Below are 25,238 nucleotides of genomic sequence, written 5' to 3' on the forward strand. Positions count from 1 at the left end.
GCCGAGGGTTCCCAAACCTCACAGAATGACGGAGTTGCCAAGAATTGTGGGTTGTACCCAGAAGTGCTGCCTCTAGCAGCCCTGGATATCAGCGATTTAAATTTCCCTGCTACCCCTCCTCTGTCTCAGTGGCGTCACCCGACCACCGCCGCAGAATGCTGAGACTGGCAGCAATGCAGTCGGGAGTGGCTGGAGAGTCGGGGAATAGGGGTGTCAGCATTTGGGGGGAGTCTCAGCAACTGGGCGACTCCAATATCGGGGCATCTCTTAAATCCAGGGTGTTTGAAATTGGAAGGTGGGCAGCTCAAGAGCAGGGGGTAGAGAGGGAGGTTGGGCGAGAGGGGCGAAATGGGGGCTCGGGGTGAGATACACACTGGGGAATGGGGGCTTGAGCGGAGGAATGGGGGCTCGGGGAGATGGGGAATATGGGCATGGTGAGAAATTGAGACTGGGGAATGCGGGCACAATGAGAGATGGAGACTGGGGAATGGGGGCTTGAGCGTAGGGATGGAGAGGGATGAATGGGAACTCGGGAAACGATGGATACTGGGGAATGGGGGCTCATGGGAAATGGAGGCTCGGGGAGAGCGGGAATTGGGGACTCGGGGAGAGATGGAGACTGGGGAATGGGGGCTCGGGGAGAGATGGAGACTCGGGAATGGTGGCTCGGGGAGAGATGTAGACTGGGAAATGGGGGCTCGGGGAGAGATGGAGATGGGGGCTCGAGGAGACTGGGGAATGGGGGCTCAGGGAGACCGGAGAATGGGGACGAGGGAAGAGAGGGAAACCGGGGAATGGGGGCTTGGGGACACTGGGGAATGGGGGCTCGGGGAGAGAGGGAGACTGAGGAATGGGGGCTCGGGGAGAGGGAGAGAGATGGAGACTGGGGAATGGGAGCTTGGGGAGACTGGGGAATGGGGGCTCGGGGAGAGAGGGAAACTGGGGAATGGGGGCTCAGGGAGACTGGGGAATGGGGGCTCGGTGAGAGGGGGAGACTGGGAATGGGGGCTCGGGGAGAGATGGAGACTGGGGAATGGGGGCTCGGGGAGAGATGGAGACTGGGGAATGGGGGCTCGGGGAGAGATGGACACTGGTGAATGGGGTCTTGGCGGGAGAGGGAGACTGGGATTGGTGGTTTAGTGCAGAGGGAGGGGGGATCATCACTGGGGAATGGGGCTCAAGCCAAGTGATGGAAACTGTGGAATGGGGGATTGGGGAATGAAGGGGACAGGGGAATGGGGGCTCAACAACCTTTATTTATATCGCGCCTTTAACGTAGTACAGGTGCAGTGTCCCAAATCCGGAACCCTCAGGACCAGTGCTGTTCCGGATTTTGCATTTTTCCGGACTTTGGAATGTCTTTCTGACGACATCGAATCCGGAAACACCCAAGCCCAGGTTCGGATATTTCCGGATTTCAGAACGTCAGAAAGGACAGGGGAGTTGCTCTCCGAAGAGCTGTTCGCGTCGCCGGCCCTGTCCAGGAGGTCGTCAGACGGGGCCCAGCCGCCGTGGTGATGTTCGGGAGGGGCCCCGAAGCCAAGGAAGTGTTGGGGCTGGCGAGCCCCGTCGCAGAGGAGGTGTTGGGGCGGGCCGGTGAGGAGGCCCTGAGGTAAGGTCAACGACGGCAAGGTGAGGCCAGAGGTCGGGCAGCGGCAGGGCCCTAGGATCGGCGGATCCGGATTCCGGAACATTTTATGGATTCCGGACGACCATGCCACCACTCGGTCTGGATTGCGGAACTCCGGATTTTGGACGCTCAACCTGTAAAACGTCCCAAGATGCTTCACAGCAGTGTTAGAACACAAAATACATAAATTTGACACCGAGCATATAAGAAGAAATTACGGCAGATGACCAAAAGCTTGGTCAAAGAGGTAGGTTTTGAGGAGTGTCTTAAAGGAGGAAAGAGAGGTAGAGAGGCGGAGATGTTTAGGGAGGGAGTTCCAGAACTTAGGGCCCAGGCAGCTGAAGGTACTGCCACCGATGATTGAGCGATTATAATCAGAGATGCTCAGGAGGGCAGAATTTGAGGAGGGCAGACATCTTGTGGGGTTGTGAGGCTGAAAGAGATTACAGAGATAGGGAGGGGCGAAGGCCATGGAGAGATTTGTAAACAAGGATGAGAATTTTGAAATCGAGGTGTTGCTTAACTGGGTGCCAATGTAGGTAAGCGAGACTGAGGAACGAGTGCTCGGGGAAAGAGGAATATTGGGGAATGGGGGCTCCGGGGAGGGATGGGGAATGGGGCTTGGTTGCGGCGGGAGATGGAGTCTGGGAAATGGAGATCAGGGAGGGAGATGGAAATTAGTAACTGGGGTGGGCCTCAGGCCCAACATTTCCTGCTGAGCTGGGAGCAGCAGCAAGGTGGTGAGTGGGAGCAGTATTGAGAAAGGAGCAACCAGTAAAGGGGTATATATTTGAAAAGGAGGAATATAACAAGATCTGGTGGGGGAGTGCGGTTGCAGGAGAGAGCGACAGCACCGGGGACCGAATGCCTTCCTCCTGTGCTGTAATCTTTCACTCTGTGAAAACCCTCCTTTATTGACTGTGAGCTGAGGGAGTGGTTAAGAAATGTTGGTGTTGAGCTGAGTTCAAGACGATGTGAGAAATGCCCACTGCCCTTTGTGTGATCTCTCGGTTTGGTTCAGGTCGGTCTGTGCCACGCAGTTTTGATATGTGAAGTCCAAGTACAAATCAGCTCTGACTGAGGTTCCCAGTTTAGAGTTGTGACGGAACCAGAGTCCAAGGAGATAGGGATGGAGATTGGGCCTGTTAAAAATGGCTGACTGAGGTGCTTGCCTGCACCTTCTATAGTGCAGGGGGATTCTGGCTATGACATCAGGATAAATATCAGCAGATTACTGGATTACTTCATTCCAGGTAGAAAATTGGGACATTACACCTATTACTATCAGTGAGTTATTGTATTACTGTTGGGTATGAAGGGAATCTCGTGTTATCACTATTACATAATGTTGGGGTAAAAGGAGGCTTCTCTCCTTCGGGGTGAGCTAACTGATATTGTTAATCGACACCTCGCCCTTCTTCTATTGTATAACGACCACGGAAGTGAACACACAAAATCCCAGGTTCAACCGGCTTTTATTACGAGCAATTGCAAGGGAAGGTTCAGTCGTGGAACCTCCAAAATACAAGCGTTTCAAGCATAATTTATACAGGTTTCGGAGAGGAGCAATCCTACAGAATCATCGATAGATCTATTGCTATCAGCAAAGTTACATTGATTTGTCGACTCTTATCAGACGGGCTCTGAGTGGTACATGCAATTGTCCATCTCTCATCATTGTTTTGTTCCATTTTGCCCTGTACCCCAGTCTATCAGACACCTAGGGTGGTTGTACTGGCTTCCTTATCTCTTCCTCAGGGACTTTTAAACAAAACTGCTGACTTCGGCTGTTTAAGTGTTACTAAGGTTAAGCTATCGTTTAATGTGTATAAATGTGCTATACCTATATAAGCAAGCGTTACATGCATAGACACTTTATAAGTTCGCTACCTTCAGCATAATTCTGACCCCCTATTTGCAACCTTACAATTTATCCCTTACAAGTCCCCCATAATGGCCCTTGGCTATATGCCCAAGGAAGGCCATTTCCCAATTAATCCCTCACGGGTGAGCTTCCAGGGTTGTCCTTCCGCTTGGGTAGCTACTTCCTGAGCTGCAGGATCTACCTGTTGGCTTTCCCATTAAGCTTATACTAAGTAAGTCCTTTCTGCCGGACTGTCCGATTTCCCTTTATTCAATGTATTAATTATAGTACGGGCTAGGGTCTGCTGCTTACGTCGGTCACACTTCTTATATGCTAACAATAGTAGGATGACCAAGATGACCCCTTGCACTAGGACCAGTATGTGTGACACTATCCGTATCCACGGATGCACTTGTACATTGAGTCCAGCATTCCAAAGTCTCTTATACCATGGCTGAATAGCCAACATTTTCTCAGTGTCTCTTTATAGTTTGTCTATGTCTTCCATCAGGGTTATATATTTTAGTCATTGCTTCCGAATACCCTGCTCCAGTCGAGTTTGTTCCTCGTTCAGTTGGGGTATTGGTTTTCCTTGTGGCCCGATGACCTGCTCATACCCTTCTCGGATAGAGTCTATCATTGTCCCATTGATGGTTTCTTCCTTCAGTTCAGAGTTTATAACGCGCCTACCATTTCCAGTATCCCTATTTTTTCCCGTTCCATTGATTACCTGACATTCTTTCCATATTAAACTTCATGGTTCTTGATTCAGGGCCTACAAGTTTTTATACAGGCTTATAGTGTTTAACATCAGAAGTTGGGGCTGGTTAAGTCTGTTAAATTTAGGAATACAGTAATTAGTCGCTGGCGTACCTTGACGTATATCTTATGCTTGGTCTGCCTTATTACCAATCCCCCTTTTGCCCCAACGTTTATAATTGGACATGTTGGTGGCGCTGGAGATGTGTCTCGGGGAACTATTTATAGGCATCGGCACCTTGAGAGGGCGGACATAACTTCCACTCATCCTTCCCTTGTTGGGGTACCCCGGAGAATTGAGCGCACCTTATTTGTACCTCCCCCTCCTCCTGGGTGCAGTATCTTTGCCCCCCCGGCCCCCAGAGTGCAAAACACACCGTGATTTTATTCACCCAAATTATTAGTCCCGCTATGTTTGCCCATCCCCCTTGTCGATCTGACCCCTCGCCATGTTGTATTATGCCTGTTAGTCCAACGCTGCAATTTAAGTCCACGGTTGCTCTGACTGTCACCGTCAGTGTTCCTGATTCTTTATCACAACCAATGTCGCCCGAGTCCCTGTAATATAGGCCTTGCTGTTCTTCAGCCGGTTGTCCTTGGTATGGGTTACCCCATGATGTTTCCACGAGCACCAAAATCCTGCAAAAATAATATTTTCTGGTCGTCACCGGTTAATTTAGTGATTATGCTTTTCCAACTGGGTCCAGAGTTTCCACCTGCCAATACCCCTTATAACTACGCATGCGCATGTGTCACTTGCCTGATAGGGTCCGGTCCATTTGGGTGCGAGCCCGGACCTCTGGGTTAATTCTAGCCATTACCTGACTGCCTATTTGGGGTATTTGGACCTTCTGTTCCTTAGTGTCGTTCTCTAAGTCCTTGATTATTTGCTGATCTGTAGCCTGTGCCTTTAAATCATGCAACTGTTTGCAGAGTTCCATTATAAATTTCCTTATCCTGTCTTTATATGGTCCTATGTCCTCGCTTCCTGAAATCAAGATTTCTGGCAGTCTCATTGCCCTTCCAGTCATTAGTTCAAAGGGTATCAGTCCTGTCGTCCGACTAGGGGTTGCTCTGAACTTCACTAGTACTCGGGGTAACATCTCGACCCACCCTTTTCCAGTTTCCTCGATTGTTTTACTTGGGCTTCTTTTAAGGTTCTATTCATCGTTCCACCAATCCGGAGGATTCCGGATGGTATGGGATATGGAACCTTTGCCTAATCCCGAGTAAAGCGCAGGTCTGTTTCATCACCTTCCCTGTGAAGTGGGTACCTTGATCTGAGTCCAGCTGTAGTGGCATTCCCCATTGGGGTATTATTTCTTCTGCTAGAATCCTGGCCACGGTTTCTAGTGGCGAAAGCTTCTACCCACTTTATAAACTGGCCTATTATAACTAAGCAGTATGCCTTCCCTTTGTTGCTGGGTAACGGTCCAGTAAAATCTATCTGCATGTTTTCCCAGGGTCCTTTCGGTCGGGGCTGATGTCCCATTCTGACCTTTATTTTCCCCCCTGGTTTGTATTTTGCGCATGTCATGTACCTTCTACAGTGGTCCTCTATATCTCTACCCATTCCCTTCCACCACTGGCATCTGGACATCGAACTTATCATGTTGGTTCTACCTGTATGGACAAACCCGTGGTATAAATTTAATAAGCTCCCCTGGATGCATTCGAGGGCCACCACATTCCAGTCTTTCCTCCATATCCCGTCGGTCCTTTGTTGGGCACCTCTCTGCTTCCACCTCTTCTTTTCCTGTGGAGTGGCTTCTCCCTGTACCTTAAGCATGTTTACTTCTTCAGGCCCGATGGTACATGCTCCGACCTGGACATCCCCGGCCAGTGTACCTGTCTTTGCCACTCGCTTGGCTGCTTCATCTGCCCATGCATTTCCCTGTTGATTCTGATCATTATTTTTTATGTGCGCTTTGACCTTTATTATCGCACACTCCTGTGGTAAGAGAGAGGCTTCCACTAGGTGTTTCTCCTCATGTTTAATCGGCCCTCTCCTGAGGTCATGTATCCCCATTTGCTCCAGGCTATCATGTAATCATGCACTACTCCGAAAGCATATCGACTGTCTGTATAGATGTTTACTCAGTCTCCCCTAGCCAGCCTCAGAGCTTCAGTGAGAGCCACTAATTCAGCCACTTGAGTTGATAGACACCCTTCTAACCGTCTTAACCTTCTGACGTGTCTGCTATCTACCACTGCCCATCCCGTCCGTGGTGTCCCATTGATATAGCGCTGAGACCCATCTACATATAGATCCATGTTTGCCTCCTCAAGCGGGGTTTCACTTGCCTGACTACTTCCCTCGTCTTCTCCTGTGGGGCTACACTGATGCTCCTCTCCCTCCGTAATGATCTACCCTGCAGGGTTGTGACAATTATCTTTCATTATTATTACCGTCCCGCTGGGGGGTAAGAGCATTGCTTCCCATCTTGCCCTTCGTGCATCGGATACCGTTTTTAGCCTTCCAGTGTTAAGTAATTCTACTAAGGTATGCTGGGTATGTAGAATAATGCGTCCTGACATTACTATTGGTTCGCTAACTCTGATGGCCCAAGCTGTACAGTCTAGGGCAGCAACGCACCTGGATAGTTGCGGCTTACCTGAGTAATATGCCATTGGACTTTGCCTGTCCCCATGTAATTGAGTCACTACCGCGTTATAATGATCGTTACTATAGTAGTTATAGACGTGGAAGGGCCTATTCTGGTCGGGTAGCCCCAGGGCTGGAGCACTTGTGAGGGCTTGTTTTAACCGCACAAAAGCAGTTTCCTGATCAGGGCCCCAGTTTACTGGCTCTTGGGAGGGTTTCCCCCCTTTGACCAGGTCCTGTATAGGTTGCACCATCTTGACATATTTGGGGATAAAATTTCTGCAGTAGTTGAATAGCCCTAGTACCTGCCTGACCCCTTTCACGGTTCCTGGCCTGGGCATTGATCGAATTGCTTCCTGTCTGTCCTCAGGCATCTGTCTCTTCCCTTGTGATATTATGTATCCTAGATGTTACTTCGCTCCTTCCCACCTGCACCTTCCTAGGATTTATTTTTAATCCTGCGTTCTGTAGGGCTTCTAACACTGTAGTTAAAGCTAGTACGTGTTGTTGTTCTATGTTGGAGACAATAAAGATATCATCCACATTTTGTTCTAACTTTTAACTCCTTTCCGTGTTCCGCCCATTCTAAAGTTTCATCGTAATCATCTCCTATCTTAAATCCTAACTTAATTATATTTTGATGTGCCTCTCCTAGTCCGTCTTTAAACATTTTCAAGAATGCTGCATCATTTTTGTCGGGGTCATCAACCCCAGAGTGGTCTTTGTAGTCAATCCACTTTCGTTCCCCGTATTCCCCTACTCTTTCTCCTGCCTTTTGAGTCATATTCAGTATTCTACTCCAATTGATTCTAATTGGTCCCCAGCATCCTTCCATCCCATATTTGAGGAATTCCAATCTTTGTATTTTTGATAGATCCACTCTTCCCTTATTCTGCCATTCCCCATCTTGTACCTCTGGTGTCACTTTGTGCCAATTTATCGGACCCGTTTTGGCTTTTACCAGATTATGAATGTCTGCTAAGGTTAGGTTATGGGTGTCTAGCAGTTCTTCCACCTTTTGCCAGAATTCTGTATTCCTATTTGCTTTAAGGGTTGGCAACTCATTCAATAGAATGTGTCTCTCCTGTGAGCTGAGGGGTATCTCCTGTATGGTAATACGTCCATTGGAGGGAATGGTGGTAGTGCGTATTGGTGCCGCTGACATGTAGCCATTATCATGTGCCGGGGGCCACTCTACTCTGCACTCGTTATCCCTGTCTGGTTTACTGTTAGGTTGGGGTTGTGGACTACACTTGTGGGGTACATTTGCTCTATGGTCGTAAGTGATGGGGCTATGGCTGAGCACTGCACTATCTGTCTGGTCCGGTTTTTTTATTTCTTCCAGCTTGTTTAGCTTAGCTTCTAACTCTTGAATTTGTTTTGTTTGAGTATCTATTTCTTTTATCTGTCCTCTGTAGCAGGTAAGTATTATTACATAGGCTTGTTCTGTTTTATTTTTATCCTGACTATCCCACCATTTTCTCTGTCTGTCAGGTGAGTCTTCTGGCTGCCACCCTTGTTTTTCATTTATTTTATTAATTTTCTATTTTTCTCAGCTAGCACATATATTAGGGATCCTTGCGGGCCCCATTCCCATTCTACTCCACTGGCCATTTTTCCTCTAACGATCGCTGGTGTACTCTCCCCCTTTTAGGTTGTATTCCTTCCTGTTTGCGCTGCACACGATCAATACCGGCTTCTCCGTGTTATTACCATGTCACGCTTCGGAACATACACCTTATTTCACCTTGGATTTCGTCCTTCCATGGTTCGTTATAACTCAGTTATACAGATTACCCACTCTTCGTTCTTCATACAGATTATCTCCTTCCCCCTCAATGCTACAGCTTTAACTTGTAGTTGGTAAAAAGATTTTTTTCTCACCACAGTTGCTGCCACATCCTGCGGTTGGAGGGTCTGTATCCTGCCGACTACGCTAAATGTTGGGGTACAAAGGAGGCTTCTCTCCTTCAAGGTGGACTAACTGATATAGTTAATCGACACCTCACCCTTCTTTTGGGGTAAAAGGAGGCTTCTCTCCTTCGGGGTGGACTAACTGATATAGTTAATCGACACCTCGCCCTTCTCCTATTTTATAACGACCATGGAAGTGAACACACGAAATCCCAGGTTCAACTGGCTTTTATTACGAGCAATTGCAATGGAGGGTTCAGTCGTGGAACGTCCGAAATACAAGAGTTTTCAAGCATAATTTATACAGGTTTTGGAGAGGAGCAATCCTCCTACAAAATCATCGATAGGTCTATTGTTATCAGCGAAGTTACATTGATTTGTCGACTCTTATCAGATGGGCTCTGAGTGGTAAATGCAACTGTCCATCTCTCATCATTGTTTTGTTCCATTTTGCCCTGTACCCCAGTCTATCCGACGCCTAGGGTGGTTGTACTGGCTTCTTTATCTCTTCCTCAGGGACTTCTAAACAAAACTGCTGACTTCGGCTGTTTAAGTGTTACTCAGGTTAAGCTATAGTTTAATGTGAATAAGTGTGCTATACCTTAACAAGCAAGTGGTACATACATAGACAATTTATAAGTTCGCTACCTTCAGCATAATTCTGACTCTCTATTTGCAACCTTACAATTTATCCCTTACATATAAGAACATAAGAAATAGGAGCAGGTGTAGGCTATACGGCACCTCGATCCTGCTCCGTCATTCAATAAGATCATGGCTGATCATCCACTTTCCTGCCCGATCCCCATATCCCTTGATTCCCCGAGAGTCCAAAAATCTATCCCAGCCTTGAATATATTCAACGACTCAGCATCCACAGCCCTCTGGGGCAGAAAATCCCAAAGATTCACAACTCTCTGAATAAAGAAATTCCTTCTCATCTCCGTCTTAAATGGCCGACCCCTTATCCTGAGACTATGTCCTCTGGTTCTAGGCACTCCAGCCAGGGGAAACAACCTCTCAGCATCCCCTTCAGTATCTTGTATGTTTCAATGAGATCACCTCTCATTCTTCTAAACTCGAGAGAATATAGGCCCATTCTACATAATCTTTCAACATAGAGCAGCCCTTTAATCCCAGGAATCAATCTAGTGAACCTTTGTTGCACTGCCTCTAAGGCTAGTATATCCTTCCTTAGATAAGGAGACCAAAACTGTGCCCAGTACTCCAGGTGTGGTCTCACCAAGGCCCTGTACAATTGTAGCAAGACTTCCTTACTCTTATACTCCCAATCCCCTTGCAATAAAGACCAACATGCCATTTCCCTTCCTTATTGCTTGCTGCACCTGTTTCTTGCACGAGGGCACCCAAATCTCTCTGAACACCAACATTTAAAAGTTTCTCACCATTTAAAAAATGTTTTGCTTTTCGATTCATCCTACCAAAGTGTATAACGTCACATTTCCCTATATTCCATCTGCCTTCTTACTGCCCACTCACTCTGGAGTTGAAATTCGGTTGCTGTCGCCAGCTGATACCACCTGGGAGCGGAGCATGAACAGCTGGGCGGCGACATTAGATGGGGGTGCCGCCTGATGGGAAATTCGGTTCTGCTTTTTCAAGGGCATAAAGGTTTGCCGTCTCGCCAACTAACGCCATGGAAATCCTGACGTCCGTACGCGTGCAACGCCTCATTGGTGCCGTTCTTGCCAAATTCACTTTTGCCGCCACACTTTCCAGCTGGCAGGGAACACGCCACAAAAAGTTGGCGTTTACAAGTCGAGGTAACAATTCTGGGGCGGTATTTAAAGAGAATTGCAGCCAGGCCACAGAAGTCACAGTCAATGCTGCGTTCCCTCCTTGCAGAGTACGTAGGTGTTGGCGTGCTGCGATTACTTAGTTTCACAACTAGCATTTTGAAAACATTGCTAGGTTTCAGGTCGCATCCATTGGCGACTGGCACATCGCGGCTACCTTCTGCAACTTAATGGGGGCAGTGATGGCACACCACGTCGTACTGCGGCGGAGACTTCAAAGGTGCCGGATACAGAGACGGCTTCAGGCCAATGGGTGCACGCCAGAGGAGAGGCCCCAGACCTTGGGGTAGGAGACCATACAGACGCAGGGTTTACCATACTCATTATTCTTACCTTGATATGCCTGAGGAGCAGTGCATAAGAAGGCTGCGGTTGGTCACGGAGCTCTGACACTTCCTGCAGACAGACCTCGCAGCTGACATCGGCACCAGGACTTCGCTGTCAGTGGCAGTGAAAGTCATAGTAGCCCTCAACTTCTATATTACCGGCTCCTTTCAGTCTCCTGTAGGCAATATATGCAACATCTCGCAGTTTGCAGTACATTGCTGCATTCGCCAGGTGACCGACGCTCTCTACAGCAGGCGCATGCACTACATTAAGTTCAGCATGTCCAGGCAGAGCCAGGATAAGCGCTCTCGTGTCTTCGCCAGGATAGCGGGCTTCTCCATAGTTCATGGAGGTCATTGATTGTACGCGTGTGGCATTGCGGGCCCTGCCTCACAGTGGAGGGGTGTTGCGCAATCGAAAGGGCTGCCACTCCCTCAGCGTTCAGCTCATCTGTGATCACAGGCAGGCGATCCTTACTATCGATGCATGCTGGCAGCTGCCATGATGCTTTCATCCTGCGGGAAAGCAGTGTGCCATGACGGTTCCAGCCACAGCGTGACGGTCCTAGCTGGTTCATTAGCGACAAAGGGTATGGTCTCGCCACCTGGCTGATGACACCCCTCCACAATCCCAGCTGAGCTGCACTATAACACCTGGCCATTATAGAGCAAGCTATCAAGGTTCTGAAGCAGCGTTTCCGCTGCCTTGACTGCTTTGGAGGGGCATTTCAGTACTCACCTGATAGAGTCTCCATTTTCACCATTGTGTGCTGCATGCTGCACAACCTGGCTATCATGAGGGGCCAGCCATTACCAGCAGGGATGGATGATCCACCTTAGGAGGACGACAACAATGAAGAGGAAGACGAGAAGCTTCAGCCAAGGAGGAGGCAGCCTGACACTGTTGCGGCTGCAAGGGCTGCTCGTCCGAGACTCATTGCACATTGATTCCAGTGAATGATGCAAGATATGCCGAATGGCCAGCCTATTCACCTGCCGATCTGCTGAAGACATCCTCCAAGCCTCCATGTATATAAATGGCAAAACAAGATTGTGACAAATTAAAATCATTTTTATTTACAACAAAAACCATAGTGTGCTGCAAAGAAGCACTAAAGGATGCCATCATCCACAACAATAATTGAAACATTATCACCCATATCCACATGCAACTATTCACATTGGTTCATATTCAAACAAGGACAGTATCTCTGGCCACTTTCACACAATTCTTTAATGGCTCATGCAAGTGCAACTATTGACATTGGTTCATATTCGAGCAAGGTTACCATCTCTGGCCACTATCTCTCAATATTTTATTGGCTCATCCAAGTGCAACTATTTACATCAGTTCATATTCGAGCAAGGTCATCTCTGGCCACTAGCACACACACATTTAGCGAGTCTTTCTCAGTGCTTTCCCACACCTTCTCTCTCCCCCTCCCATGCCTACAGCTCCTCCTCAGTGGGGTCTCAGTGGCTGCAGCAAGGCTGGTAGAAGGTCGCTCTGTTGGCGCCGCTGCCACAGCCTAGCAGGACGATCGCCACCAGCTCGGGCCCTGGAAGGCCCGGCTGCAGACTGCATTACCTCATCATGGGCAACAGCACTCTGTGGTAGATGGGTTGTAGAGAGCGGCAAGGGATGAGTGATGTCACCCTGAGAGAGGACAGAGAGGGCATCATATTCCAATAGGCCCGACGCGCTGCCACTCCCCCGGGGCAGAGTCTCAGCATCTGGAGCAATCAGGGTAAGCACAGATTGCTGCCCTGCTTCAGCAATGTTAGGTCCCCAGCGGTCAGTTCCTACGTGGCATCAAGTTGGCTCTGCATTAGGGCAGACTGCACCTGCAGTACACCACAGAGTTGATTGATGCCAGCACGCACTGACGACATGACAGTATGCAGGCCTACCATAGCGTCGGCCTGGTACTCAATGGCCTGGTACTGCCACATTAGACATAGCCCATGGCCACCATGTCTGGCACCTCCATGGTCACTTGAAGCATTCAACATCCATTGGTATCTACCAAGGATGGGCTCGACGGGCTGCTGAGAAGCATGTGCAACAGTTGAGGCGGACTCCTCCGTCCTCACAGCTTGTGCATCGATACTCTCGGGCACCCGTGACAATGCACCCAGCAGATCGCTGTGCATCTGCAATGACGGTCTTGTGACATTCTCTAATTCGTGCTCATCATCAGAGTGCTGCTGAGCATCACTCAGGCGCACACTCACCCTCCAGGGAGCTGGCCCTCTGCTTTCCTCTCCCCCGTGGCATTGCTGCAGGCCACTGGGTCCCGGAGCATCACCAACCTCCATCTCCCCGACCACACCTTCCGCCACAAAGCCAGTGGTCCCGCTCTCTGAGGCCGCTGGATCCTCCATAACATCCAGAGAGGTGTCCTCCGCCTCCCCGTCCTCTCCACTATCACCCGCAGTGAAAGGCTGACGTGCAGGCCCCTTGCCGTCTGAGTCATCATCTGAAAACACAAAGCCAGAGAAGAGTGGTTACATGCAGGGGAGGGGGCCCGGACTTGCAAAGGCATTCGGAAATGCCAATCTCATGGAAAGTGGTGAAGGATTGTGGTGTCAGAGCTAAGTGGTCTGCTAGAGGCTGCAAAGGAACTCAACATAACGTCATTGTCCTGAGGGGAGCTCGGCCTGACCCACCGCCACTTGTGCGCCCATCAGGGCCAATATGCGTTCCTCCACCGGAGTTTGGTGTTGCACCTCAGAGTCCCCTCCTCCGGTCTGCATCTGGTCTTGTCTGATCTATGTGAGCTTGGCCTGCAAGGTGAAAGAGAATGTCAGAGTTAGTGCCCTTCTATCTGTCTGTCCAAAGAGCTTTACATAGTTCAGAACATGTTAGTGCATGAGAGTCTTTTAAGATCGATGTAACTTCCATTAGCTGAGAGTACTTGGTGTGGCAATGAGGGGGCGAGGACCTAACAGTTACTGTGAGGATAGCGTCTTCCAGACACATATGAAGACTGAGGAGGTAAAAAGATGAGGGGTAGGTCTCCACAATGGAGTAGGAAGGTTAACTGCGCATGCAGGCCCTTGGAGTGGGTGAGGCTGCAAATGCCAACCTTGCGTCTGGCCTCATCCATGTAGAGCATGGGGTCAGACACATTCACATTGAGGAGAGACTGCATGTTGAGCTCAGAGCATGGCATGTTCAAGTTAATGTAAAATATGCTCACCCTCAGCAACAGAGTCATGTCGTTCCACTTTTACGACATTGGGTCGCTGTCCTGGGGACCGTGTCACTCGCTGACAATATTACAGTGACTTCCCGCCAGAGCCTGTGAAATGTTTGGTGCTGTGGCCTCCTTCCAGCCCCCTTTCTCAATAATTCTTGACGCCTCTCCAGGGCATCAAGCAGTGCATCGATGCCCGCGTCCGAGAAGCGGTGAATGCGCTGCTGCTGCATCTGCCGTTTTCACCCTGTGAGCGAGTGCGTAGGAAGCGAATATACACACGAGGCGGTGCCGCATCCAATTAATGCCTCAATTGAATCCAGGTGGCGGCAGTATGTATTTGACACAGTTACAAATGATGATTGCGGCCTGGATGTTGCCGCCCCACTTACCGCCGCTTACCACCTCCAGAGTAGCGTGCAACGCCTGATTTAACACTGCATTCCCCGTTTGAGGCGGCAAAACTAAATTTTGCGATTGCCGTCTGGCGGTAAAATCTCCATTCAGACGGTGACACCGCCTGAAAAATGTCAAGACTGAATTTCGACCCCTTAGCCTATCTGTATCCTTTGCAGACTCTTTGTGTTCTTCTCATAGCTTACTGTCCTACCTAGCTTTGTATCGTCAGCAAACTTGGATTCAGTCCCTTCATCTAGGTCATTTATAAATTGTAAATAGCTGAGGCCCCAGCACTAATCCTTGCGGCAACCCACTAGTTACAGCCTGCCAACCTGAAAAAGACCCATTTATCCCTACTTTCTGTTTTCTGTCCGTTAACCAATCCTATATGCTACCATATTACCTCCAACCCCATGAGCTTATCTTGTGTAATAACATTTTATATAGCACCTTATCGAATGCCTTTTGGGAATCCAAATATACTACATCCACTGGTTCCCCTTTATCTACCCTGCCAGTTACATCTTCAAAAAAAACTTAAATAATTTGGTCAAATACTTTCATAACACCATATTGACTCTGCTTAATCATGTTATGATTTTCTAAGTGCCCTGATACCACTTCCTTAACAATGGATTCCAGCAATTTTTCGACAACTCATGTCAGGCCAACTGGCCTGTAGTTCCCTGTTTTCTCTCTCCCTCCACGCTCTGTGAACTTGGACCTTTCCGCTGATGTAGCACTGGGGTCCTAAGCTCGCTGAAAAGCGAGTGTACAGCAGACTGATAGAGACGCTGTCAGCACTTCTTAAAGGGACACCCACATCTTTTAGTTAAGTTTGCATTTAAACTTTTGGTCTGTATTTTTTATATTTTATTGAAGTAGTGGCTCGGTGAAATAGATGTTAAAAGTTTTTAAAGATTGCAAGGAATGTTTCTGGATGCTTGCAAGGCCTCGGATGGTAAAGGAAGACCTCTGAGAAGACAGAAAATGCAGGAAATACTCAAGAGGTCAGGCTACCCCAGTGGCTGCAGCATGGCTGGTGGAAGGCTGCTGACTTTTCATGGGGGACACTGCAGGTCGACCTTGAGGAACTGGTGGCTGGGAGTGAAATCAAATGACAGTGTTTCTTCTTCTGCACTCTCCTCTCCCTCTTCTTGGTCAACCACTGCCTTTGAAGGCTGAATTTCTTGGGTGTGTGAAATGAGGAAGGCACAAGGGTGGAGTTGTGGTGAGGAGAGAGCGGGAAGGCAAGAGGTGCATGCAAGAAGGAGGATAATGTATGAGGACACCGGCATCTTGCATCCTTTTAGCCCTTCAGCCAAGCCCCTGACAAGAATGGCCTGCACTGTCTCCCTGAAAGTGGTGAGGTAAACCCAGGAATGGGAGCTGTGCCTCATGTTTGATAGATCGTTGGTAGGCGAGTGATTGTGGTGGGGGGAGGGGGGGTGGGGAAGGGGGGAAGTTGTGTATTGAGTAGTGTGCGAGGAGAGTGATGCAACTGGTGGGAGACTGCTTTGGAAGATGCAGTCACTGACCTTGACCAGAGGTCTGAGGTCATGAAGCTTCTTTGGGCAATAGAGCCAGGTCGTGGGGTGACACTGCTGGCAGTGACAGCCTTGGTTATGTGGTTCCACATTGTTCTTTCTGGAGGGCCTCCTGGCCTCTGGGTAGAGTGCCTCTATTGCAGTGTTGACCCCCTGCACAGAGCTGGACTGCTGCGTGCGAGACCCTGGGTACCCCTTCCTTGCCTTCAGCCATTTGTGTTAGTGCTGAAGCAATCTTCCCATCTTTAAGGGCTAAAATTTGCCTATTTGTAGAAGATTTTTTTTCCACATTAGCAGGCAGTTCCCATTTAAGGGACTGCACTGTTTTCTAAAATGACAGTCTTGCTTTAAGAGAAGGCTGTTCTTGCTGCCATGATGCTGTATAAGGTATTGGTAAGGCAGCACCTGGAGTACTGCGTGCAGTTTTGGTCACCTTACTTAAGGAAGGATATACTAGCTTTGGAAGGGGTACAGAGACGATTCACTAGGCTGATTCCGGAAATGAGGGGGTTACCTTATGATGATCGATTGAGTAGACTGGATCTTTACTCCTTGGAGTTCAGAAGCTTGAGGGGTGATCTTATAGAAACATTTAAAATCATGAAAGGGATAGACAAGATAGAGGCAGAGAGGTTGTTTCCATTGGTGGGGGAGACTAGAACTAGGGGGCACAGCCTCAAAATACGGAGGAGCCAATTTAAAACCGAGTTGAGAAGGAATTTCTTCTCCCAGAGTGTTGTGAATCTGTGGAATTCTCTGCCCAAGGAAGCAGTTGAGGCTAGCTCATTGAATGATTTCAAGTCAAAGATAGATAGATCTTTAACCAATAAGGGAATTAAGGGTTACAGGGAGAGGGCGGGTAAGTGGAGCTGAGTCCACGACCAGATCAGCCATGATCTTATTGAATGGCGGAGCAGGCTCGAGGGGCTAGATGGCCTACTCCTGTTCCTAATTCTTATGTTCTTATGCTACAGCCACGCTACATTGAGCCTCCTGCTGAGACTGCCATCAGAAAAGCGGTCTTGCATAGTAAGTTTAGCACTGCGCTAATGTTAATTAGCAAGCAACATTAATATACTGGTGCTGCCAGCACTGTTAACTGCGGCCCACGGTGCCACCGGCAGAGTTCCAGCGCTCTGGAATTTCTAGGCCATAGACTCCCATTAGCAACCTCTGAGTTTCCATCGGCCTGTTGTCTTGAATTTGAGGATTAGAGCGGATCTTTTGCTTTCCCTGCCCTCTCCCCACTGATCTACAGCTCCACAGGTTAAACTGATTGAATCCTCCTATATGCTCAAGAAGTGTGGCATACAAAATATCTTTGTATATTTTTAAAACCTAGCTGGCTGGGCAGGATTCCAACTGCACTAAATTCATGTACAGTATTTATTTTTCCAATTGTATAAATGTCCTTAATCTTTTCACATGTTATCCCCTCCCTAATCAGATCCAATTTATGCTTTCCTGTTGGGATTGGATGTCAAGCTGACAGATGGATATGTGGCATAAAAGCTCTACCAGTAACCACCTTGGTAGATATTCAATACTTAATGGGAGCAGCTACGCAAAGGAAACTTTTTCTCCATGATCCTAATTAGATTGCTATGAAGAGACCTGTACTGCACCTAATGTATGCAGCAAAATACTTGATTTCATCACGCGAGAAACTTGCTCAATCTTCAGAGGAATTTCATTGTATTTTTTTATTCAGCACAGCCTCTACCGCCCCCCCCCAATCCCCCTTTTCACCCATTACCCCTGGCTTACATTGGCAACACCTCGATGTTAAAATTCTCATCCTTGTTTTCAAATCCCTCCATGGCCTCACCCCTCTCGATCTCAGTAACCGTCTCCAGTCCGATAACCCTTCACGATCTCTATCTTCCTCCAATTCTGGCCTCTAGTGCATCTCTGATTTTCATTGCCACCATTGGATGCCGTGCCTTTAGCTGTCTAGGCCCTAAGCGCTTGAATTTCCTCCCTGAACCTCTCTAACTCTCTCTCCTCTCTTGAGACACTTCTTAAAACCTACCTCTTTAACCAAGCTTTTAGACACCTGTCCTAATATGTTCTTATGTGAAGCAACTTGGGACATTTTACTATGCTAAGGGCACTATATAAATGCAAGCTTTTGTCATTGTGCTCTCGATCCTTATGCTTTCAATAGAGCTAATCTATAAAGCAATTAATACTGGAGATTCTCAGGCAGTCTAGTGCGAATAATAAAAACAGAAAATGCTGGAAATACTCAGCGGGTCAGGCAGCATCTGTGGAGAGAGAAACAGAGGTAATGTTTCAGGTCGATGACCCTTCATCAGAACTGGGAATCTAGTGCGAGTCTAGTAACTCTGAACAAATATTTAGTATCAGTCTTTATGGTAGAGGACATTAACAATATTCCAACAGTGGATAGCCAAGGGGCCATGGGGGGGGGGGCGGGAGCTTAACACAATCACAATCACTAAGGAGGTGGTACTCAGTAATATAATGGGACTAAGGCAGATAAATCCCCTGGACCTGATTACTTGCATCCTAGGTCTTAAGAGAAGTAGCGGCAGGGATTGTGGATGCATTGGTTGTAATTGACCAAAATTCCCTGGATTCTGGGAAGGTGCCAGCAGATTGGAAAACTGCAAATGTAATGCCCCTATTTAAAAAAGGAGGCAGACAAAAAGCAGGAATCTATAGACCAGTTAGCCTAACATCTGTGGTTGGGAAAATGTAGGAGTCCATTATTAAAGAAGCAGTAGCAGGACATTTGGATAAGCAAAATTCAGTTAGGCAGAGTCAGTATGGATTTATGAAGGGGAAGTCATGTTTGACAAATTTGCTGGAGTTCTTTGAGGATGTAACGAACAGGGTGGATAAAGGGGAAGCAGTGGATGTGGTGTATTTGGACTTCCAGAAGGCATTTGACAAGGTGCCACATAAAAGGTTACTGCACAAGATAAAAATTCACGGGGTTGGGGTAATATATTTGCATGGTTAGAGTATTAGCTAACTAACAGAGAATAGAGAGTCGGGTTAAATGGTTCATTCTCTGGTTGGCAACCAGTAACAAGTGGGGTGCCGCAGGGATCAGTGCTGGGACCCTAACTAGTTACAATCTATATCAACGACTTAGAAGGGGGGACTGAGTGTAACGTAGCCAAGTTTGCTGATGATACAAAGATGGGAGGAAAAGCAATGTGTGAGGAGGACACAAAAAATCTGCAAAAGGACATAGACAGGCTAATTGAGTGGGCAAAAATTTGGCAGATGGAGTATAATGCTGGAAAGTGTGAGGTCATGCACTTTGGCAGAAAATATCAAAGAGCAAGTTATTATTTAAATAGAGAAAGATTGCAAAGTGCCGCAGCACAGCAGGACCTTTGGGTACTTGTGCATAAAACGCAAAAGGATAGTATGCAGGTACAGCAAGTGATCAGGAAGGCCAATGGAATCTTGGCCTTTATTGCAAAGGGGATGGAGTATAAAAGCAGGGAAGTCTTGCTGAAGCTATACAAGGTTTTGGTGAGGCCACACCTGGAATACTGCGTGCAGTTTTGGTTTCCATATTTCCGAAAGGATATACTTGCTTTGGAGGCAGTTCAGAGAAGTTTCACTCGGTTGATTCCAGGGATGAGGGGTTGGCTTATGAGGAAAGGTTGAGTAGGTTGGGCCTCTACTCATTGGAATTCAGAAGAATGAGAGGGGATCTTATCAAAACGTATAAGATTATGAGGGGGTTTGACAAGGTGGATGCAGCGAGGATGTTTCCACTGATGGGGGAGACTAGAACTAGAGGGCATGATCTTAGAATAAAGGACCGCGCATTTAAAACAGAGATGAGGAGAAATTTCTTCTCTCAGAGGGTTGTAAATCTGTGGAATTCGCTGCCTCAGAGTTGTGGAAGCTGGGTCATTAAATACATTTAAGACAGAGATAGACAGTTTCTTAAACGATAATGGAATAAGGGGTTATGGGGAGCGGGCAGGGAAGTGGAGCTGTGTCCATGATCAGATCAGTCATGATCTTATTGAATGGCGGAGCAGGCTCGAGGGACCGTGTGGCCTACTCCTGCTCATATTTCTTATGTTCTTTTGAGTCTTTGTTGCACTGATATCTCTAGACGACAGCTTCTGCCTTAATTAAAAAAAAACATCCAGGCCAGTGATGGTTTCTTCCCAACACTGACCACTGTACCTCAGCTTCACGTCTTCGACATGGGGTCTCATAGACGAGAATAAAACTTCTAATTTGTTAGTCAAACTCAAACTCTTGCATAAACGTATGATATAATTAGAGCAGGGAACCTCAGCTGCACCTCCTTGAGCCCCACAACTGTTTGGCCTAATATTTAGTTACAAATTGCACTACCTAGATGCGATCTTTGTTTTGTTGTTCAGACCCAGGCTCATTAAATCATGTATCCCATAACCTGCTGCAGAGAAAAGCTGCTTTAAATCCTGCCAGTCTCGGGTTGCAGGGGTTGTGTAAAACTTCTTGCCCAGCCATGTTCCGGTTGCCATGTGGGTGCTGAAATAAATCAGGCTAAAAGGAAAGAGATAATACGAGGGATTACCAATATTTAATGATAATTTAATGACCGTGATGAGAGGGATTGCTTCGATTTGACCAATCTCAGGCACAGGCGGCAGGTCTCCCAGTACAGGCCAGAGGACTCTGAGCTGGTTGCACGCCATACCAATTATGCAAATGATATGTTCCTGGTATTGGCTGATGTCTGGAGATCAGAGGGAAGTATATTGTTGTCGGATAGCAATTTAACCTTATCAGCATTTTTGGGAGTTTTGTTTTTGTTGCCAGTACAGAAATCTTTTGGCTTTTATGCAGCTCCTAGGGTCTTTGCAAAATGCTTTTTAGCAATTGCTGCTTACTAAATCTGTAGCATAATCTTGTCCACCACATCTGGATAATTGGTTAATCTGAGCCTCCGGACAGATTCCACCAGGTCGATATTCTGGCAAATGATCACTACCTTCTAACTAATAAGGCACAAACCTGAACACACCTGGTGTACAATTGGTCTGGTCATCAGTCTTCGGATCTGGCTTGACCACATGAAGATTTGCTCTCCTCAGCCAAAACTATCTGTTACTCCAGGATCATCTTTGAAAATCCAAGCCAATCCCAGGTTCTTCGTTTCCATGATCAACTTTAAAAAAAAATTGTTCTTGAGATGTGAGTGGAACTGCCAAGAGCAACATTTATTGCCCATTCCTAATTGTCCTGGAGAAGATGGTGGTGAGCTGCCTTCTTGAAGTGCTGCAATCTGTTTGGTGAAGGCACTCCCATAATGCTGTTAGGCAGGGAGTTCCAGGATTTTGACCCAGCGATGATGAAGGAACGGTGATATATTTCCAAGTCAGGATGATGTGTAACTTGGAGGGGAACTTGCAGGTGATGGTGCCCCCATGCACTTGCTGCTTTTGTCCTTCTAGGTGGCAGAGGTCGTAGGTTTGGGAGGTGCTGTCGCAAAAACCTTAGTGAGTTGCTGCAGTGCATCTTGTAGATGGTACACACTACAGCTGCGGTGCACCAGTGGTGGAGGGAATGAATGTTTAAGGTGGTGGATGGGGTGCCAATCAAGCGGGTTGCTTTGTCCTGGATGGTGTCGAGTTTCTTAAGTGTTGTTGGAGCTGCACTCATCCAGGTAAGTGGAGCATGTTCCATCACACTCCTAACTTGTGCCTTATAGATGGTGCAAAGGCTTTGGGGAGTCAGAAGGTGAGACACTCGCCACAGAATAGTAAGCCTTTGACCTGCTCTTGTGGCCACATTATTTACGTGGTTGGTTGAGTTAAGGTTCTGGTCAATGGTGACCTCCAGATGTTGATGGTGGGGATTTGTAAGAGTACGGTAGCATAGTGGTTATGTTACTGGACCAGTGATCCCGAGGGCTGGACTAGCGATCCGGCGGGCCGATCCAGCGGGCCGGACCAGTGATAATGTGGATAAATGTGAGGTTATCCACTTTGGTGGTAAAAACAGAGAGACAGACTATTATCTGAATGTTGACAGATTAGGAAAAGGGGAGGTGCAACGGCACCTGGGTGTCATGGTACATCAGTCATTGAAGGTTGGCATGCAGGTACAGCAGGCGGTTAGGAAAGCAAATGGCATGTTGGCCTTCATAGCGAGGGGATTTGAGTACAGGGGCAGGGAGGTGTTGCTACAGTGAGGCCACACCTGGAGCATTGTGTACAGTTTTGGTCTCCTAACTTGAGGAAGGACATTCTTGCTATTGAGGGAGTGCAGTGAAGGTTCACCAGACTGATTCCCGGGATGGTGGGACTGACCTATCAAGAAAGACTGGATCAACTGGGCTTGTATTCACTGGAATTCAGAAGAATGAGAGGGGACCTCATAGAAACGTTTAAAATTCTGACGGGTTTAGACAGGTTAGATGCAGGAAGAATGTTCCCAATGTTGGGGAAGTCCAGAACCAGGGGTCACAGTCTAAGGATAAGGGGTAAGCCATTTAGGACCGAGATGAGGAGAAACTTCTTCACCCAGAGAGTGGTGAACCTGTGGAATTCTCTACCACAGAAAGTTGTTGAGGCCAATTCACTAAATATATTCAAAAGAGAGTTAGATGAAGTCCTTACTACTAGGGGGATCAAGGGGTATGGCGAGAAAGCAGGAAGGGGGTACTGAAGTTGCATGTTCAGCCATGAACTCATTGAATGGCGATGCAGGCTCGAAGGGCCAAATGGCCTACTCCTGCACCTATTTTCTATGTTTCTATAATGACTGAATAAATTGAAGGCCATTTTTATTACATGTGTTTTTCCAATTTTACTTCTGTTTTGGGGCTGCATTTTGTTATTTCCTCCATTCTTCTGTGAAAAGTAAAAACCAGTATGTATTGGGCACACATGTACCCGTGTATTACAGGATAATGACCGATTGAATATTGGGATGCTGTTACAAAACAGCTTCAGAGCTTTACCATTAATAACCATCCTGTTTTTGCTCAACATTTTAATTTTTAAGATATTGTAAGTTTTGAATTACTTTTAAAGATCTATTCTTAGGATGTGGGCGTCACTAACAAGGTCGGCATTAATTGCCCATTCCTAGCTGACCTTGTACAAATGAGTGATTTTCTAGGCCACTTCAGAGAACAGCTAAGAGTTATCCAAGTTGGTGTGGGATTGGAGTCATATATACACCAGACTGGGTAAAGGCGGCAGATTTCCTTCCCTAAAGGACTTTCGCGAACCAGTTGGGTGTTTGCGACAGTCTTCATGGTAACTTTTACTGATACCAGCTTTTTTGGCCCAAGTTTCGGCCTCAGTTGCTCCTGATTTTTTGGAGCAACTGGTGTAGAACGGAGTATCTCAGAAATTCAAATTCTCCGCATTTAGTTTGCTCCGGTTCTAGTCAGTTAGAACAGTTTCACTTTGGAACAGAATTTTTTTTTCAAAAGGGGGCGTGTCCGGCCACTTACACCTGTTTTCAAAGTTTCGGCAGTGAAAACTTACTCCAAACTAACTGAGAATGGAGTAAGTGAAGATTTTTGTACGCTCGAAAAAACCTTGTCTACACTTTAGAAAATCAGGCGTAGGTTACAAATCAGGCGTAGGGAATGGAGTGGGGGGGTGGCGGGGGGAGAGCGGGAGTCGGATCGGGATCGGGTCCGGTCCGGTTGGGGGTGGGGGGGAGGAGAGGAGAGGAGAGGAGAGAGAGAGAGAGAGAGAGCGCGAGTCCGGTCTATGGGCGGGAGGGGTGGGGGCGGGGAAAGCGGGAGTCGGGTTGGGGTCGGGTCCGGCCCGGGGGCGGCGGGGAGCGGGGTGGCGGGGGGAGCGGGAGTCGAGTCGGGTCAGGAGGAAGCAAGAGCTGGGTGTGGGAGGCAGCCTTATGCACGCAGCCCCAATGAGGCCATTTGGCCAGGGCTAGGGGCTGCGTGCTTTGGGCCCCGCCCACACAGTTTTGGACGCCTGGAGCTACTACACTTGCGCGCCCACTGTAGCGCGCATGTGCAGAGGTCCAGGCACTGTTTTTAGCGCAGCGACCTAGCTCCGCCCCCTACAGCTCGTGCTGTGCTGCACCCGACTCAAGAGGACCAGCAGGGATCCGGAGAATCTGTAAGTTTTTTTTAGGCGCACTTTGTGGCGCGAAAAACGGGCGTCCAGGTCGGGGCTGCGCCATTCTAGGCGCGGCCCGAAACTTGGGCCCTTTATTTCCAGATTATTTTTTAAAAGTGAATTGAAATTCTCAAACTGCCATGGTGGGGTTTGGACTCCTGTTCTCTGGGTTATTCGTCCAGCCCTCTGGATTACTCGTCCAGTAAGAATCACTATACTACCATAGCCAAAGATTCTTAAATTACATAGCAAAGTTTTTGTTTGTTTCACCCACTCCTTCCCACCAACCAAATTTCTCCTCTCCTGAACATACTGACTCTTTTTGGATGCTGTTCCACGATGTGAAATGGAACCTAGGGCCGTGTGGTCAATGCAACGTCTGATAGTGTCTTTATCCAACTCGCATCAGAGGAATATAATTGTAAGGGTTTCTATGTTTTCAGTCCCCACGCTGTTTCACTTTTAAGATTCTTGTTCTGTTTAGGTGTTGGCGAATCCCATAAACCTTCAGGACCAAAGGCAACACAACTTGGTTATGCATCTCCTCAAACTTGTCCTGAACTGCCTTAGCTTTGACTTCATTGGGAGCTCAGCTGATGAATCTACAGATGACCTTTGTACTGTGCAGATTCCAACCAACTGGAGGACAGGTGAGGTGGGCCAGCAGAAAAAACGGGAAGAATTCTCTTGCTTTATTTAAATTGTATGAAGCAAATAAGGAAAAAATCAGACTTCCATTAAAAGCTGAAACAAAACATAAATGTTGGAAGCTAAAATAAAAGTAGACGCTGTAAATGACTAGCAGATTGAATAGCATCTGAAAGAGAAAAGAAAGATAACATTTTGGATTCTATTGAAGCGTTACAACCAAAATATTAAACGTTCTCTTTTGGGTACAATGTATTTCCAGCAATTTCTGCTTCAAGTCTTCCCTTTTATTTAATGTAACAATGATTAATTTTTCTAATATATTGATTTGTAAAAGAATATAGTTTTGTTACTATTGTTCCGCCACAGTTTCAGATGCCACAGTGACTGCAGTGTTTTTGTAAAAGGTTCTTCCGTTTCAGCTAAGCCATGTACG

At 47.5% G+C, this 25,238-nt stretch overlaps 1 protein-coding gene across 2 annotated transcripts in view; it reads left to right on the top strand.

The window, feature by feature from the left end:
- LOC139263090 (ran-binding protein 17-like) overlaps positions 1-25,238 on the top strand; it is a 918,854-nt gene that overhangs the window by 139,268 nt on the left and 754,348 nt on the right. For both annotated transcript variants that reach the window (XM_070878629.1, XM_070878630.1), the window contains one exon: positions 24,639-24,804. In XM_070878629.1, the coding sequence (XP_070734730.1) occupies positions 24,639-24,804 (166 nt within the window). The remainder of the gene's footprint in view (positions 1-24,638; positions 24,805-25,238) is intronic.

The sequence above is a fragment of the Pristiophorus japonicus genome, chromosome 4 (genome assembly GCF_044704955.1).
Source record: "Pristiophorus japonicus isolate sPriJap1 chromosome 4, sPriJap1.hap1, whole genome shotgun sequence".
NCBI lineage: Eukaryota > Metazoa > Chordata > Chondrichthyes > Pristiophoridae > Pristiophorus > Pristiophorus japonicus.